The sequence below is a fragment of the Harmonia axyridis genome, chromosome 4, assembly GCF_914767665.1.
Source record: "Harmonia axyridis chromosome 4, icHarAxyr1.1, whole genome shotgun sequence".
Lineage (NCBI taxonomy): Eukaryota > Metazoa > Arthropoda > Insecta > Coleoptera > Coccinellidae > Harmonia > Harmonia axyridis.
In genome coordinates this window covers 15,468,033-15,486,706 of record NC_059504.1, presented here as the reverse complement: position 1 = coordinate 15,486,706, position 18,674 = coordinate 15,468,033, and the positions used below count along the sequence as shown (strand labels likewise).

The window sequence follows — 18,674 nt, the reverse complement described above, 5'->3', positions numbered from 1 at the left end:
CAAAGAGTTTTATTTTATATGATTAATTACATAAGAAATTACTTTGAGAGTCGAGGAATAACATTCCTATCCTTATAAAATTTCACTTATTTATGTTTTCAGTGATGCAATTTTTTATTTTCTCGATAAAGCTCTAAAATCTGTGAAACATATTAATCATTTTTTACAGTAATTTAGATACAGAATAAAATTAGATATACAACACATTCTTGTGTACAATGCATATTTCTAAAATTTCAAATTGTCATTGTAGATATTTTTAAATTTATAATTTTTTCTGTTTCTAGAGTTAGGCATAGGCCTAATTTTTCATAGAATAAACTAAAAAATAAGAACACTATAGTCTATGTTCTCCGTAGAAACGACTTTTTGAGCGACCGCCATTATCGTACTCGACAATCGTAGTTTGGCTTCTTTCTAGTTGACGCTTCACTTGTACAGATATTTTAAAATATGTAAGTAGTAATCTGAAATAATTATATCAATCCTGTAAAATATTTAATTTTCCTTTCTGTATCTAATAGATATAATTTACTTTCAAATTTTTATGTACTTAGTTTTTTGATGTCTTGCGACATATTTTCTAATCATCCATTATTTCTGTTGCCGGTTTCAGTTCTAAAATGGCCGACGCAGACGATCTTCTCGATTATGAAGACGAAGAACAAACTGAACAAAATACTTCGGAGGCAGTTGCTGCTGCTGAACCGAAAAAGGGTGTAAAGGGTACTTATGTATCTATACACAGTTCTGGTTTCAGAGATTTTTTGTTGAAACCTGAAATTTTACGTGCCATTGTTGACTGTGGTTTTGAGCATCCCTCTGAAGGTTTGTTTGAATAATTTTAATAGAACTCTCTTTTCTATCTAACTTTATTCAACAGTTCAGCATGAATGTATCCCACAAGCAGTTCTTGGTATGGATATTCTGTGCCAAGCCAAATCCGGTATGGGTAAAACTGCCGTGTTTGTATTAGCAACGCTACAGCAACTAGAGCCAACTGAAAATGTGGTTTATGTATTGGTCATGTGCCACACTAGAGAACTCGCTTTCCAGATCAGCAAGGAATATGAAAGATTCAGCAAATACATGCCAACAATCAAGGTTGGTGTGTTTTTCGGAGGATTGCCTATCCAAAAGGATGAAGAACTTCTAAAGAACAACTGCCCCCACATTGTTGTTGGTACCCCTGGAAGAATTTTAGCACTAGTCCGATCCAAGAAGCTCAACTTGAAGCATTTGAAACATTTCATTTTGGATGAGTGTGATAAAATGCTAGAGCTCTTAGGTAAGTTAAGAATGATGGAATTTCTTTGGGTATACCCATTTTTTTCAAATGAATTGAAGTATTTTTTAATTGAATAAATTCTCTTCTTTCAGATATGAGACGTGATGTTCAAGAAATCTATAGAAATACACCACATGGCAAACAAGTTATGATGTTTAGTGCAACCTTGAGCAAAGAAATTCGTCCAGTGTGCAAAAAATTCATGCAAGATGTAATTGAAAATTTTTATTCTTCACCTGTTTCCGTTGCTGTGGCTACTTGAATGATAACATCACCAAGTTTGATTGTGAAATAGTTGTGCTTAAAATCAATTGTATATGGGGGAAGATCAGAAATCTTGAAGTTATATTTTCGTGTTTGTTTTGGTCGAGCTACAGTGCTATAAATTTTCGTTAATTGAAGTTATTATGACAAAGGGGTTAGAGCACTGTAGCCCAACGATGCAGGCTTGGGCTGGGCTATGAAGAAGGACGAAGAAAGGATATAATTTGTGAACGTGGGGGTCCAACGTTCCTCGCGAATTTCTTGATCGATCTACATTGTTCATATATCGAATCGGATGCTGAGAAAGATGATACGGCTTCTCAAGCTTATACGTGTACATTGCTCCTAGGAATTTTGTTAAGCGAGCCTGAAAAGTATTTTATTCCATCTAATGGACATGGAGCCCATTTTCTACCCAATTTACTCAGTGATCAAATTTGGACCGTGTTGATCATCCTGATTCCCAAATCCTTTGGTTGGTTTTTTCAAGCACTGGGAACAAGATTAGCAGAACCAACAGCTACTGTATGTTCGATGGGACTTAATTCAAGGATCTTTCGCAACTGCAGTGGTTTTCAGTTTTTCAATTCAGTTCATTCAGAATTCGAATATCCAGTTTTTGAATTATGGTGAAAATTTGTCAGTAATTAAAAAAAATTACTGGACATTCGATGTAAGAGGAGACTCCTATTTGTTTTTTTTTTACTTGTGTTTGAGTATAATTCAGCAAGCTGAACTTAATCTTCACAAGTACTCGAGTATGAAAAAAAAATGTGGTTTCTCAAAATCCTGTTGGTATGTTGTATTTAATTTCAAATAGCAATGTATTTAATTATTTATAACAAAAAAATATCAACCGAATTTTTGGGAATTTCATACTGCCCTTGTGAAGAAAATTTTTAATTTAAAAGATAATCACTAATATTTTTAAGAATTCGATTTTTCATTTATAACAAATATTTTATTTAATGAAAATTTTATTTTTTTAGATCTGAAAGAATAGGAGTCTTTTCGTTTTTGAATTTGCTTAACTGAGCTTCTGAAGGTAGATATGCAGGAATAGAAAATTTAATAGTCCTTCTTTTTAGCCTATGGAAGTTTATGTTGATGACGAAGCCAAACTTACATTGCACGGTTTACAACAACATTATGTAAAATTGAAAGAAAATGAAAAGAATAAGAAGCTCTTTGAACTTCTTGATGTTTTGGAATTCAACCAGGTAAGATCAATTTCAACTTATTATTGCAGTCTCAGAGCAGTTCCGGCTTCAAATGATGACAACATGTTCAATGATTCACCATGATGTTCAATTTTTATTGAACTCTCTCCCTGATTGTTTTTATTAATTTATATTTATATGTTATATTTATTTCTCAATGTTGACAATAAATTAATTGTTTTAGGTTGTCATTTTCGTTAAATCTGTTCAAAGATGTGTTGCATTAGCCCAATTATTGACGGAGCAAAATTTCCCTGCCATTGGTATCCATCGTAACATGTCTCAGGAAGAAAGACTTTCCCGTTATCAACAGTTCAAGGATTTCCAGAAAGTGAGTCAATATCCCATAGAATTGAATAATAACTAACCTCTTCAGTTTTGTTTTCATCATTTATTTTCTATGATGATTTAATTCTAAAATGATTTTCTGTGAATTATCATTTAAAGGGTTTAACTGAATATTGTATGAAATCTATAACCACGATCATTCGTACATAGATCATGAATTCATTTTATGGTTATTTTTTTAGCGTATACTGGTAGCAACTAATTTATTTGGAAGAGGGATGGATATTGAAAGAGTGAACATTGTATTCAACTACGATATGCCTGAGGATTCAGACACTTACCTGCATAGAGTAGCCAGAGCAGGTCGTTTTGGTACCAAAGGGTTAGCTATCACCTTCGTTTCAGAGGAGAGCGATGCCAAAATCTTGAATGAAGTCCAGGATCGCTTTGATGTGAATATTACAGAATTACCCGATGAGATCGATCTAAGTTCTTACAGTAAGTTAACCATAAATGTTCGTTTGATCAAATACTCATTGATAAATTTTCTTTTTAGTTGAAGGAAGATGAGCTGCTGTATAAAATTAAGGAATTGTTTGTATTGGATGATTGAATAGATGTGATTAATTTGAGTTTGTTAATGAAACAATAGAATGTTTTTAAGTGATTAATAAGATTACTATTATATAGTATTTAAGTATTTTATATTTTCTTTTAATAAACCCACTGAACAAAGAGTTGTTTGAATTCTTTGATATAAGTCCAATAACATTTTTTTATGGAGTGAAAATAGAAATTTCAAGAAAAATTTTCTAAAAGCAAATTAAACCTTGAACAATAAGCTTTTTTAGTGAAAAAATATCTTGTGGGGGTAAGCAAAGCATTTAATACTAGAAATATTGTTGGTATAATACGTTTTTTCCAGAATAGCTAAAAGTCCAAGAGGAGTATAATCCTATTTATCTAATGGTAAGGACAATTTTTCAAGTGTAAAACGCAAGTTACTTTACAAATATTCAACGTATATAAAGTAGATATTTTTAATTCACATGAATATTTCTCTAAAGGTATAATTCAAGATCGCATTACTAAATATAACATTAATTGGATTTTTTTAAGTCGTCCAATCCACTTTTTTCTTTTTCACATGGTAATAAATAAAAATCATTCAAATTTTTAGGTATATTCTTTTATACATTCGATACCATACTGTGGAGTAGTTTTATATATGATGACAAACAAAAAATGATTCCTATGATGTTCAATTTTATTGAACTCTCTCCCTGAATTGAAAAAAATTATTTCATACAAAGAAATCTCTGCAAAATAGATCTTACATTTTTTTTTTTTTTATTCAAGATCACTGATTACCATGGATTCTCCTCGGACATAGGTGTGGAATGAAAATAGATATACATATCTGAATATTTGGGTAAGTAAAAGTATATCTAGAAATTATTAATTTTCCATTAAAAAAATTATATGATGAAATATATGTAGGGACAAATGATCGCCTGTGATTATATCACATTGAGAGATAGTAACTGAAAATAGATAGTTCATAATAATTTTCATTGATTGTTTTATTCAATGCCCTAATCTTACTCTTTATTTTCAGCTTATGATGTCCATATACAAATGAATGATGCTGTTAGGCGCTATTTTACGAAAAAGTGAGTATAATTGTTTGGTCTTTGAAGATTTTTCAATAAAAATGCTCAACCTCCTTATACATACATACATTGTTTATAAGATGATCACCCTTTTTTTTCCAAGAAAATACATTTTAGGATATCAAGTGTGGAAGATATTTATTATTTACTTCAAAAAAACTAGCAATGTACCACACACCCAAAAATCTATTTCAAGCCTCTTGTACATAAATTTCCAACAAAACTTACCAATTCCAAATTTTTTTCCAATAATCTTCACACAAAATTCTAATTCAAAATATATAATTTTTCATGATGATACTTATGTAGGGACAAATGATCATCCTTGATTATTACTTAAGAGATAGTTGCTGAAAAAATTGGAAATATATTTTAAGTTTTTACCTCTTATTCATTTCACTAATAGTTCATTTTTAATTTCAGCTCATTTGACACGATTTGTTTTTATGAAGTCTTGCTGTCGCCAGTAAAAAGTAAGTCCTTTTTTTATAGTTGAATTTTTACTTTTTTAACATTGATTTTTTCGAATGATGATAATTATGTAGGGACAAATGATAATAAGTGATTATTACTTTAAGAGATAGATAGTTGCTGAAAAAAATAATGAATATATCTTGAGTGTTTTTTCCTTAATTATTTCACTAATGAGTTAATTTTCAATTTCAGCTCATCTCACACGATTTCTTTTCATGATGTTTTGCTGTTGTCACATAAGGTTAGTTGATTTATAGTTGACTTTTTATTCTTGTACATCGATTTTTCGGTTTTTTTTTATAGTGATGATAATTATGTAGGGACAAATGATCAAAAGTGATTATTACTTTGAGAGATAGATAGTTGCTGAAAAAATCATGAATATATCTTAAGGGTTTATTTCTTAATTAATTCACTAATAAGTTAATTTTTAATTTCAGCTCATCTCACACGATTTCTTTTCATGATGTTTTGCTGTTGTCACATAAGGTAAGTTGATTTATAGTTGACTTTTTATTCTTGTACATCGATTTTTCGGTTTTTTATAGTGATGATAATTATGTAGGGACAAATGATCAAAAGTGATTATTACTTTGAGAGATAGATAGTTGCTGAAAAAATCATGAATATATCTTAAGGGTTTATTTCTTAATTAATTCACTAATAAGTTAATTTTTAATTTCAGCTCATCTCACACGATTTCTTTTCATGATGTTTTGCTGTTGTCACATAAGGTAAGTTGATTTATAGTTGACTTTTTATTCTTGTACATCGATTTTTCGGATTTTTATAGTGATGATAATTATGTAGGGACAAATGATCAAAAGTGATTATTACTTTGAGAGATAGATAGTTGCTGAAAAAATAAAAAACACAATTTAAGTTTCAATTACTTCATTATTCTGCTAATAATATTAATTTTTTCATTTCAGCTCATCTGATTGTTATCATAATGAGGTCTTGCTGTTGATTCCCATAAAAGTAAGTCAACTTATGATGGTACTTTTTTTTTTTAAACATAATTTTTTTTATGATGACTACTATACATATAGGGACGTTCTCAGGTATGATCATATGTGATTATTTATGTGGCTGAAAACATCAAAAATGAATTTTACTTTTCAATTACTTCATTATTCTACTAATACTATTAATTTTTTTATTTCAGCTCATTTGATTGTTTTCATGAGATCTTGAAGTTATTCACATAAAAGTAAGTTTATAATAGTATTTTTTTCCTCTGAACGTAATTTTTTTTGTGATGACTAAAATATTCGGACATTCAGCTTTGTAATTATTTTCGTAACCAAAAATATCAAAAATATATTTCAAGGTTTTATCACATTATTCTGCTAAGTAAATTTTCATCGACATTGTGGTGACATTTTTTCCATAATAAATTTATTTTTGTGAATTAACTTCCATCAGGTGAAAGAAAAATCAGTATTATCACAAAAATGTAACTAACAATCACATTTAGTAGAATGTTCAAATTCATTAATATAAAAACTTTTCAATGATGACAATTAGTTCAATGATTCACCATGATGTTCAATTTGGATTGAACTCTCTCCCTGAAATGAAATATATCATATTTATTGCATGTTTATTCGTTTTATTGGTTCTTAAATAGTTTTTATTTTTTCAGGCTATTCAGAAGTGATGCTCCTACAAAAACCTAAAAAATTGAACTAAAACAACTATCCAGAACAAATAAAAACAACGCTTAGTCAAATTTCAAGAAATCAATTTTATGAGAAAAAGGTAAGTTCTTATCGCACTATTCAGTTTATAATGTTCAAATTCATAACCATAAAAAATATTATCAATGATGACAATTAGTTCAATGATTCACCATGATGTTCAATTTCGATTGAACTCTCTCCCTGAAATGAAATATATCATATTTATTGAATGTTTATTCGTTTTATTGGTTCTTAAATTGTTTTTATTCTTTCAGGCTTTTCAGGAGTGGTGCTCCTACATAAACCTAAAAAATTGAACTTAAACTAAAACAACTATCCAGAACAAATAAAAACAACGCTTTGTCAAATTTCAAGAAATCAATTTTATGAGAAAAAGGTAAGTTCTTATCGCACTATTCAGTTTATAATGTTCTCAAATTCATAACTATAAAAAATATTATCAATGATGACAATTTGTTCAATGATTCACCATGATGTTCAATTTTTATTGAACTCTCTCCCTGATTGTTTTTATCAATTTATAATTATATGTTTTACTTGTTTCTCAATATTAATAGTTGATAAATTGTTTTAGGTTGTCATTTTTGTAAAATCTGTTCAAAGATGTGTTGCATTAGCTCAATTATCGACAAAAAAATTTCCCTTCCATTGGAATCCATCGTAATATGTCTTGGGGAAGAAACACTCCCATTATCAACAGTTCAAGGAATCCCAGAAAATAAGTCGAGAAAAACATGTTAAAATATTGAATGAAGTCCAGGATGACTTTAACATAAATATAATGGAACTGCCTGCTGAGATCGATTAAAGTTTTTACAGTAAGTTGTGATTATGAACAATTATTAACAAAATAAAAAAAAAATTATATATAAAATTCTCAATAAATCTTTATCTCTACCTATGATTTTCATTTCAACTCATTCTCATTAATTGTGAATGTAATCCTGTTTTGACACAAAACAATTTTTTTTTATATACATCTTGGAATATATACAAGAAACATTACTTCCAAAAATCAAGCAATACCTAGAGTTCTAACTCTTATCTTCAGAGACTTAGTGTAACCAAGTGAAATATATTTTATTGAAGAATATTGTTGTCTGTGAAGCCTTATCTATTATTTTGAGAAATGAAATGTGAATTTCTCATGAATATATTACATAAAATGTGTAAGCTAAACTAAAAATAATACAAATTTTCTCTATATTTAGTTAACATTTATTATCACAGTACAAATTTGAGAAAACAAAATAATTAATACTTATTTATATTTTCCTTTATGGCGAGAGTATAAGAATTCATTCTATAAAAAGTAATACAATTCATTTCGAGTTTTTCTGTACCTTGGCAAGCTGCATAACACAAAAATTTACCTGAAATCAATAGGACTTTTGTGCAGAATAGAAATACACATACTACAAATTCTCTTATATATGTGCAAGATAAATTTTTAATTCATTGCCGAATTTGAAATCAGGAACATTCGTAGTCGAACCAACAGGAATTTTTAATACCCACTGAATTTCCGCATTTTTTTTCACGCGCTTAGTTTGATTAGCAAACCTTGCAGTTTTATTGCACCCGTTTCTTTCGTATTCCATTCAAATGGTTCACGATTAATGGAATAAGCTCCTGGTTTCACTACAAGCTGGAATGCTGAATAAGCTAACTTTCCGTCAATAGTATGTCCTGGAATGTTGAAGTTTTGCATTGAAGGGTAAAATACAACTTGCACATCGTCTTCTCTCTGGCAAACAAGACTGCCCCACTGAGCTTGTCCTATAAGAAAGAGGAATATAAATCAGAGATGGTCCATTTTTCGATATGCATAAATATTTCTCAAAAAGGAGAAATTAAAAATCTGAAATTCGAAAAGGCCACAAAAATACATTTCATGTTACTGGAAATATAAAAATCGATTATCGTACAAAAGTGTTTGTCTTAATCATTGATTCAACAGATTTTTATATGAAGATTATTCGATGTGAATAATATACTTATTTAGTCATCATTGTACGATTGTACCCGACGTCATCGATGACGTCACTGGAGGTATAAGGTATAAGTAACATATTATATGAAACCATTGTGGGGATAAATTTGATGTAAGGGATTAATTTATTATTATCCAATAGTATTTCATTGTGGAGATCACTTCGATTTATTACTTTTTAACTATAGAAATCTGAGGTTAGTATTCAATCTTATTAAAAAATACCCAAAGTAGTTTTTATAGAGAAACTGAATGAGTTAAATTTCTCAAAATGACTAGAATATCTTATTGTATGAGATTAAAAATTTAAATGCAAAGAAACAAATATGCAAATAATATGTTTAGCGCAAATTTATGTCATCGCATCTCCGCAAATCCAGTTTGTTTCTCTTTATGATTGAATTATGGAGTATTCTGGTATAGTTCTCAAAAAACTGAGTAATCAGATCTTTTATAGGAAAATAAATTTTTTAATCTTAATTTAGCTATTATTAATTTCAAATTCTCCCTAAGAAAAGCTGTCAAAAATCTTGTTAGCTCCAATTTGGTACACCTTTTTTCTATATTCACTAGGGGTATGATTGCCATCTAATATTTAGTTTGCTGACAGTGCTTCATTTTGTTAATTCATCATGTTTTGCAATTGTTAGAATGGATGAAAATATCAAAGAAATCGATGCAAATTTAACAAATAGTATTTTTTGTGTGACATATTACCTTTCGTTAGTGGTTGGCCTTTTTCTAATATTGTTCTGATATTTCCCAATTTGGTGGGATAGTAGGCGGTATGCCATTTATCTGCAGGTGTATTGGTAAGACTACATAAAGGAAATTTCACCCAACCTGAAAATAGCATCCTAATGAAATCCATATTGTATCATTTCAAGAAATAATATAGATTTAAACTTTTATTTCCCAAGATATATTAACAATAACATACCAATGAGAGTGTCGTCTTTTTCCCCATTTGATACACGCAACTTATAACAATTCTGACAGTAACACAAAGCTTCGTCCATCATGAAGAAATTATCTGAAATTTAATTGTATCAATCAATAAGTTAAAGGGAGAAAGTTCTTGGCTCAATAAATAATGTGAGAAAAAAAAATACAATACTTGTTATTATTATTTATTTTTGAGTCAAGAACCTCTTTCATACTTTCTACATGCACACCTGGCAGAAGTATTCTCTTTCTGAATTTCTCACAAGCCTCTTTATAACTACACCTGATGTTTTTCAATGGACTGGAAGGTTGTATTGTAGGTACAATATTATTCACACTAGCGGAAGCAATAGGTAAAGTCATATTATTATTATCAGTTCTTTCTTTCTCGCAGTTTTCTAAATCTGCTTTCTCGCAATCATTGACTACCTTTGGTAATACATTAGGTTGAATTTCATCACTAAACATTTTGATCTGGAAACAAACATCACCCATCAAAAAAGTGAAAACGGTTTTTTATAATTTTTCAGACTTAAAGTAAAATCTACAATACAATAAGAGCCCGTTCACATGACGAGCGGTTTACGCGCGGTTTGAAACCGCGCGTTTACAAGTACATGAATTTTCTTCGAAGCGTACACATGCCTCCGCGCGTTTTTATGGACCGCGCGTAGAGCGCGGTTCTAGAGCTTGCCCGTAGTAACCGCGCGTTGGCTCGCGGTTTGAGATCATAGGTTTCTAATGTATCCGTTCAGATGACCGCGCTTGCACGAGCTGATAGATGCCAGAGACGTATTTACGTATTTTCCTTCGATCCGTTCGGTCAGAAATATTTCAAAATAGAACCGGACGCTCCTAAATTATTCATAGATGAAATTGAGAATTTTCCTGTAATATGCGACATAACAAGTAGTGTTTATTCGGATAAAAACTCAAGGAGACGGGCTTGGGAAGAACTCGTCATCATATCCTGTGAAGGAGATGCTAATGAAGAAAAAAAATGTATTATGTGACCACATAAAAATGATAATAGCTCTTTATTTAGAAATCATGAGATACACGTAGAACAAATACAAATGAAGAGAAATAGTATCAAAATAACATTCACCTACCACTTAACAGCAGAAATCTACTATACTTAGTATATGGTTCTAATTATAATTATTCAGCAATAAATTAAATATTATATTCTTAAATGGTTTATAATTATTTATTTCTTTGATTTCATTAGGCAGTCTATTGAAAAACTTTAAACAACTGTATTCTAGCTGCTGTTTGTGTTGAATTTAATTTACATTTTTTTTTCCTGTCGAGCCACGTGTCCTGCCCACTGCCACTTCAATTCTGCAACACGCGCTATAATATCTACGACTCTAGTTCTTTGTCGGATTTCTTCATTCCTTTTTCTGTCTCTAAGACAGACATTGAGCATAGTTCTTTCCATCGCTCTCTGCATCACCCTCAGCTGGTTTGCGCCGTTTGCGGTCTTCTTAGTTATTGCCATAGTTTCCAGGCCATAATGTCGCTACCGGTAATATGCAGGCATCGAAAACTTTCCTTTTAAGGTTTATTGGGATGTCGTTATTCCTGAATATATATATTTCATCTTTCCAAAACCATCCAAGTTAGCCTGATTCTTCTTTTTATCTCTGCTGTTTGATTTTCTTTGCCGATTCTTATTGAGTGTCTTAAATATATATATTCTTCTACATTTTCAAGTTGTGTGCCGTCAATGTTTATGTGTTCTGTGGTGTTGTTGATAAGTTTGGTTTTCGAAACATTAATTTTCAAACCGACTTTTTTCAGAGCATCAATAAGTTGTTTTAACATCTCGCTCAATTCCTGCATGTTGCTACTTATTAGGACGATGTCATCGGCAAAACGAAGATGATTTAAGTAGGATCAGTTTTAATTGATGAATAATAGAAACTATTCGATCTATAATTACCTATCAAAACTTAAAAAAGTTTAATTTTCACCTAAATCTGATATTGAATCCAGATTCAAACCAAAATGTAGAATTCAAACTGAATACGGACCGTTACGGCAACGAGCGGTCACCGCTTGGCAACCGCGTTCCATGTGAACGGTATCCAATTATCAACCGCTCATTCAACCGCGCGTAGACCGCTTTTCATGTGAACGTGCTCTAAAGGAATCGAAATAATATTCAGACAAAATATTAAAATCAAAACTTACTTGATTGCACTGCCCATATAAATCAAGAACTGCGTGTATTGGTAGACCTTTGGGGAAAATGCATGGCAGAGGTTCTTCTTCCACATCGTTCACTGACAACCTAAAATGACCTATCTCGGTCAACCCTACTGATACAACGTCGCCCACTTCTAGATTGCTTAAACATTGACCATAATTTGATCTGGTCTAAAATCAGAAAACCAAGTCACCAAATTTAGAATATCATTTGAAAATTAGTCACTTACTTTTGTTCCATTTATGAATATCCAATCGTTGGACACTATACAGCAAGGTGTCTTCAAACACAATGCATTTGAAAGCAAATTGATTTTTTCAGGAGGACCACTGGCTAATCCTACAATCAACGAAGACTGCCATTTGGTATCGATCTGTTCAATCACGATTTTCACAATAGAGTTATACTCTAGTGAAGGTTGAACAATCACCATCCCTTGATTGTAAGAAGCTACCCTCTTTGCTGTGGTCTTCCCATTCGAAATTTCTATATTCCTTCCATGATTGTCGTGGAATTCATAAGAAACATCAGTTTTCAAATCTACCGGGTCTTCGTTAATCTCTTCGGCATCACTGACAGTCGGTATTTGATCGAGCTTCAACTCTATACCATTCTGAGGTTTCGAACTGTTTAGTGCTGCAGGTATTTTATGACTGATAACACCTAAAGCTGAACAAGAGCCACGTAAATTGAATATAACGTATAAGGGGTCTGTGAGTTGAGGCATCTGAAGATAAATCTCTTCGCCGTTCAGAAATATCCTTATGTTGTCTTGGGTTTTTAAGAGACCGATATGATCACCAATGTTCAACCAGTTTAAACTTGGAGAGAATAGTTGGATGAGTTTATTCTTGTATCGCAATTCATTGCCTGAAAATTGAAAAACTTAGAATAACAACTTCATTCAATTATTCGATAAGATAATAAATTTACAGAAAATTTAGTGGAGAAGTTAGAAAAGTGGTGCTCAACGAGTTGCCATAATTTGCAACTTCTATGGTTTCGAGATGCCAATGCCGTTCATAGATCTTCTTGACATTTAGATGCGCGTACACAACCTATATACCCAGTTGAGGTTTTACTAGATTTTCAGTAGTTTCTTCACTTTGCTCGTTAAGATAGTAAGCAAGTGATTTCTTGTTGAATCAATCATAAAATCGTCTTTATTTTCAATAAAAAGTGAAGAAATTTAAAAAAAATGGTTTACAAAGGTTTGTGAATATGTTCTTATAACAAAATTCTTAAGCGTAACCTCAACTAATTTTCATTTTAAGAATCAATTTACCTGTTATGTAACAACAATCCTTGGGAAAGTTGGTTATAGCGGCAGGTGGTACAGAAGTAACTCCGACACATAATGTTCCGGCAAAGTGTGGCAAAAGGTTCACTATTGATACTTCATACAGTTCATCTTGTACCAAGGGTGTCGCACTGAATACTATACAGTTACAACAATCTTTGGTCCTAGTCGCCAACCTGTTGTTATCTCCGAGGGCCACATTCTTGCTGTGGCAATCGGAGAAATGATGAAGATCAGTTTCTACGGGTTGTTGAAGATAATTTATAGCCTAAAATTAATCTTAATTATGAGTATAATATTTCAACAGTGAATATCGCAATTTTTGCAGTTTCTCCATTACCTGGAGAGAAGTAGAAGTATCCGATCTTGGACATATTTCTTGATGTGCTGAAGCTGTGGGTGCTATCGGTGATGCGCAAGGTATGCTCACTTGAGCACACTGCCCGTATAGATCGACAACAGCATACAATGTGGCCGGTGTGACTATGCAAGCCTCACCTTGTGGCACACCGTTTCGATAAAAGATCAATTTTTTATCGTACGTTCGCATAACACCCAAAGTTATCCCAGAACCGATAGCGTCCAAATCGCAGGGATAATTGTTCTTTACTGTTTTTCCATTCTCCATAACTGATGAACCACTGAGCAGCCAGGTGTCTCTACTCAAATCGGTAGCCGTACTGGGTAGTTCTAGATCATCAGGCCTACAAGCAGTTACACCTGGAAATATTTCATTCATTTAATCATGAGATTATTTTTGATTTATTTTTTTTATGCTTTTTTTGGTATTGGCTCATTCAAAGGCGTCCTTTTGAAGCTTGTTGTCTGATCTTACTTACCCAATTCTATACTACCCGACCATCTATCAACAATATTGTCGATACATATTTCAAACAATTCCTCATCTCTTAGTGGTCTATTGGAAAACACAATGGCGTCATTGAATTCCGCTAAATGCCTTGGACGCAGAGCTGTCAATCCGTTATTTGTGATTCGTGCATTTTTTCCATGCACATGATGAAATCGTAGATCACTAGAACAAAATCAATTTTAAAAAATCGTTTTTCTCCAAATCTGATATCATTTACCTATACAACGATGTATTTGAAATATTCGAATTCAATGTGTCAGGAGAACCATAATCATTTATATCTACAATAGACGCTTCCACTGCTTGTCCGTATAAATCTATAGAAAATAGTCCTGACTTTAGTAATCGATTACCGAAACACAAGTTCAACAAACCAACCTATCACTCCAAATATTTTATCAGGAACGTTTGCTGCGGCTACACCTTGATCATTTCCATTAACGAAAAAGTGCAAACAACCATTTTCTTTCCTAGCTACACCTACCCTATCACCAACCTGTAACTGATCTAAATTTACACCATACTGTTCTAACACTATAGTTCCGTTGTGCATTATCCCACTACCAGTCATCATCCAAGTTCCTGACCTTACATTTGTCATAGTGAAAGGGAATTCAAGGTCTAAAGGACTGTGTGTAGTTACCCCAATCTCGATGCTACCTACAGAATGATCTTATGAGTAGAGAAGGTCCTATCAACCCCTCATTATACTAGGCCCTTTTTGTCTATTTCAAGGCTTATTACAGAGCTGCAAATCTTGAAATTATTCATGAGGTTATGGTAATAATAACCAAATCAATATTTGAGAGATTAATACCACATTTTCTGAATAAATGCAATTATGAAACAAAGAATATTAAGTTTAATTACAAAAAACATTACTAATAACAGTTATAGACACTGTCCATTTCAATTTGATTTATGTCACATCAAACAGATAGAAATTGTGTTGGCCAACCTGCATTTTGACATTTCAGGGGAAAAGTTCAGTCTCATGCCTGACACAAGCTTCAAGCATGTACCGTCAGGCTTAGAGATAAACATGAAAAGGCCTAGTGTAATAACGGGTTCATTGAAGATTATTTTCTCACCTGCCCACTTTGTGTTCATTCTGTCCAATCTAACCTCAAACAGCTCACCGACCTTCAACTGTCGCGCTGTCAAAACAACACCGTTGTTGAAATCATCTACTGCATTAGGTCGGTGGGCTGTCCTTCCATTGTTTATTACTTGGGCGTGAGCCCCACAATTGGGGTGAAAGGTAAGATGATCATAGTAGTCAGGTAGAGCGGGAGGTTCTGGAAGGAGAATCTGTTGATCTCTGGTATTCTTACGTGTCATGAGGTTTTGTTCCTCTCGTTCGTCCCTCTCCACTATAGATACCTGAGATAGGGTATACAGGATACATATTAAATATAAGGTATAAACCATCTTAATATTATTTTGCGGAAAGTGATAATTGATTCCGATGAAAGCCAATTAAACCTGTTAAATGTTATCAAACATTATTAACAAGGCTACAAGTATTCCAAAATAGAACTATAAAAATATTATTGAACTATGGCATGTTAACACCTACATCAATATTATATAAGGACACTAAACTTTTGGACATTCATAACCTAAAGAAATTGGAACAAGTTGAACTGATTCATGGCATGACAAACAATTATATAAAGTCAAATTATAGATTTACACTAGTACAGGATGTGCATAGTCATAACACCCGAGATAGAGGTACCATCAGAAGTGAACTCAGGTTTACAAGGAAAGCCCAGGACTCCCCAATTTACCGAGCAATAGAAGCATTTAACCAAATACCACCAGAAATAAAGTGTATAAGAACTAAAAAAACTTTAATATTAAGCTTAAATTGTACCTAAAAGATTTATTTTGTTTAGTTTAACTTTGTTGTAGTTTTGAATATTATATAGTATTATTTTTTTGTATATTGTTAAATAGGCCTTGTCACCAGTACTTGTACTGTATTAGAGGTCAAGAATAAAGAAGTAAAATAAATAAATAAATAAATGTGGTTGATAGATTTACTATGGCTTGTGCGGACATTTTTTTTGTACTTCATGTTTACCTTAATAGTCATACCATACAAATCGATTACTCCCCAGACTACTGAAGGAACTCTTTGAGCGGCTATCCCCTGATCCAAGCCATTTATGAAATAATGCAAGTCGCCGTTTGGTTTTCGCATCATCCCAACTCTGTCTCCCTCACTCAATTCGTCTAAATTGTAATCTCCATATTCCCTTCTAGTACCCTTTCCATTCGTTAATATTCCACAGCCCGACATCATGATGGTACCACTTCTCAGATTTGTCATAGTTGCAGGAAAGACCAATGTCGATGGATTGTGTGTGGTGATGCCCATCTGGAACATATTAGTACATACTTATTGCTACTGCATTTCAAAAGCCTACTCTAAGATATAAGCAAATATTTGTTTTAGTTATCACAATTATCCTTTATTCTTATGAGCAACATCTGGTATTTAGTTTGTTTATGATTCTCTATTTGATTAGTTCATCATCTCAAGTGTTTTGGGTTAAAAATATATTGCAAATTTTCTGACTTAAATTTCCTTTAGTCCTTTAACAATTTCAACACTTAGAGATGGAAAAGTCCTGATCTTGATAATGAGGAAACATAATGCTTTTGAGGAAAGGGGGGTACAAGTAGGCGAGTCTAAAATGATTTGATCTAGATTATCTCAATTCTGAGTTAGTACTTTATAGGAAACGATAATGATGTATCATATTTTCATTTTACAATGTTTATGCATAAAAAAAAAGTTGGGTAGAGTAAAATCTGGTAACCTTACCAGCCAGGGTATAATACCTCTATTCCAAAGAGCAAAAGGCTGTCAAGAATGGCTAAGCTAAACTTCGCTACTTAACCGAAACTTCACATGATGCAAATAAAATTCCTTAGCTAACACAATCAGCAAACTATGTACAAATCTAGTTGGTGCAAAAGGTTATTTTATCCCATAATAATATTGAGTAATAACCTCAATACTGCCACTCCATTTATCTACCAATCGATCTATTCGAATCTCAAAGAGCTCCGAATCCCTTAAAGCTCTGTGTGTCATTACTACAGCATTATTGAATTCATCCAGTGGTCGTCTTCTTTCTGCAGTTCTATTCCCATTGGAAAGCTTGACAAGTGATCCGCACTTATCATGAAAACGTAGCCTATCCAGCCTAGGATTTTCATCTGGTAAACTCAAACTACAAAAAGAAGCTAGATGAGGAACCTTCTTGAAAAACAAAGCCATGTCTCACCATCCTACCTCACAGTCATATCCATTCTAATATCCAAGCTATTACTACTACTTAAACTGAGTTCACTTAAATCCCCACCTAGAGTAACATTTAAAATGTCATTGTCTATAGCCAACATGGAGCTACCACTCAGGCAATCGTCATTATTATGTTCTCGAAGAAGAGGGCTTGTAATTGTCACTTGAACACATTTTCCATAAAGATCTACCATACCATAAACATTTCTTGGAATTCCCTCAACTGCTACTCCTTGAGATTCTCCATTTATATAAAAAATTAAGTCACCCTGAAAATAAGATTTTGTGATCTGAATCTTTTTATCATATATGAAAGGTCATTAAAGCTTAGAGTTTATGTGATTTGAGGTAACAGCTTACATTCTGTAAAATGAATCTAATAGCACATTCGACTGAACAGCTCTTGTTCAGTGCTGGAGTGTTTTAGCATTGCTGTGATACGCCAAATATTGAATTAATTCGCACTGGTGCAGCCAGTCGAATATGCTATAATCTGAATGTATAGTCATTCAACTCACTTCTGAAGTTCTCATTAAACCAACTCTGTCATCTTGATTCAACTTTACTAAATCAGTTCCATAACCCTCCAATAGACATTCTCCATTATGGAATACAGATGTTGATGACATTATCTAAAATGAGCGAATTGTATTCAAAGTCACATTTCGTGTATTATTACTACAAACCCATGATCCCCTAGAAATTTTTGAAGCACATGAAGGAAATTCGAAGTTTGATATATCACACTCAACAACACCTATTTCTAGACCACCTGACCATGAATTCACCTAAAACAATTTGATTAAGTGATGTTTTACTTTAAGATATTTTAATATCCTCTCCACCTTTCTATCAATTTTTATTTCAAATAAAACATCATTTTGCAAAGGTTCTGCTGTTATAACTAATCCATGATCGAAATCACTGTCATTTCTTTCAGCTGTACAATTTTCATTAGATAAAGTTATTCTTTCGCCACATCTGTAATGAAAATAAGCCATTTAAACAATTGTATCAAATGAACCTTTATTGATCTTATAGGATATTTATTTACAAATTGTTATTTATCAAGAAATTTGACATAACAGAGTGCGATTATTATGTCTAACATTATTTGA

At 32.2% G+C, this 18,674-nt stretch overlaps 2 protein-coding genes and 1 long non-coding RNA gene across 3 annotated transcripts; 2 read left to right on the top strand and 1 right to left on the bottom strand.

Annotated features, from left to right (window-relative positions):
• Window positions 1-350: 350 nt before the first annotated feature.
• On the top strand, window positions 351-3,760 carry LOC123678128 (ATP-dependent RNA helicase WM6). The gene is made up of 8 exons (XM_045614964.1): window positions 351-455; window positions 617-828; window positions 884-1,288; window positions 1,381-1,499; window positions 2,641-2,772; window positions 2,957-3,103; window positions 3,303-3,558; window positions 3,617-3,760. Exons 2-8 carry the CDS (start codon window positions 624-626, stop codon window positions 3,628-3,630), a joined length of 1,278 nt encoding a protein of 425 aa, XP_045470920.1. The 5' UTR covers window positions 351-455; window positions 617-623; the 3' UTR covers window positions 3,631-3,760.
• A 774-nt stretch (window positions 3,761-4,534) lies between these two features.
• LOC123678129 lies at window positions 4,535-7,810 on the top strand. Its single transcript, XR_006747195.1, has 10 exons — window positions 4,535-4,733; window positions 5,157-5,206; window positions 5,400-5,448; window positions 5,648-5,696; window positions 5,893-5,941; window positions 6,140-6,188; window positions 6,376-6,420; window positions 6,856-6,971; window positions 7,168-7,289; window positions 7,488-7,810. It is a non-coding gene; the product is annotated as an uncharacterized LOC123678129 (long non-coding RNA).
• A 298-nt stretch (window positions 7,811-8,108) lies between these two features.
• LOC123678125 (neuralized-like protein 4) lies at window positions 8,109-18,634 on the bottom strand. Its single transcript, XM_045614962.1, has 18 exons — window positions 18,402-18,634; window positions 18,243-18,344; window positions 18,075-18,188; window positions 17,548-17,825; window positions 17,263-17,485; window positions 16,327-16,623; window positions 15,329-15,620; window positions 14,616-14,897; window positions 14,455-14,554; window positions 14,206-14,399; window positions 13,707-14,086; window positions 13,352-13,634; window positions 12,296-12,936; window positions 12,051-12,236; window positions 10,082-10,325; window positions 9,847-9,939; window positions 9,624-9,749; window positions 8,109-8,692 (listed from the first exon to the last, which is right to left on the bottom strand). Exons 1-18 carry the CDS (start codon window positions 18,555-18,557, stop codon window positions 8,451-8,453), a joined length of 4,233 nt encoding a protein of 1,410 aa, XP_045470918.1. The 5' UTR covers window positions 18,558-18,634; the 3' UTR covers window positions 8,109-8,450.
• Between the last annotated feature and the right edge of the window lie 40 nt (window positions 18,635-18,674).

Bases quoted from the DNA above. Each gene is read 5' to 3' on its own strand.
- LOC123678128 (XM_045614964.1), top strand. From the start codon at position 624: ATGGCCGACGCAGACGATCTTCTCGATTATGAAGACGAAGAACAAACT. The intron at 829-883 runs GTTTGTTTGAAT...TTTATTCAACAG, and splicing joins TTTTGAGCATCCCTCTGAAG to TTCAGCATGAATGTATCCCA. The intron at 1,500-2,640 runs GTAATTGAAAAT...CCTTCTTTTTAG, and splicing joins GCAAAAAATTCATGCAAGAT to CCTATGGAAGTTTATGTTGA.
- LOC123678125 (XM_045614962.1), bottom strand. From the start codon at position 18,557: ATGGCTTATTTTCATTACAGATGTGGCGAAAGAATAACTTTATCTAAT. The intron at 17,486-17,547 runs GTAGGATGGTGA...TTCTTTTTGTAG, and splicing joins AGAATGGATATGACTGTGAG to TTTGAGTTTACCAGATGAAA. The intron at 10,326-12,050 runs GTAAGTTTTGAT...GTTTGTTTCCAG, and splicing joins TATATGGGCAGTGCAATCAA to ATCAAAATGTTTAGTGATGA.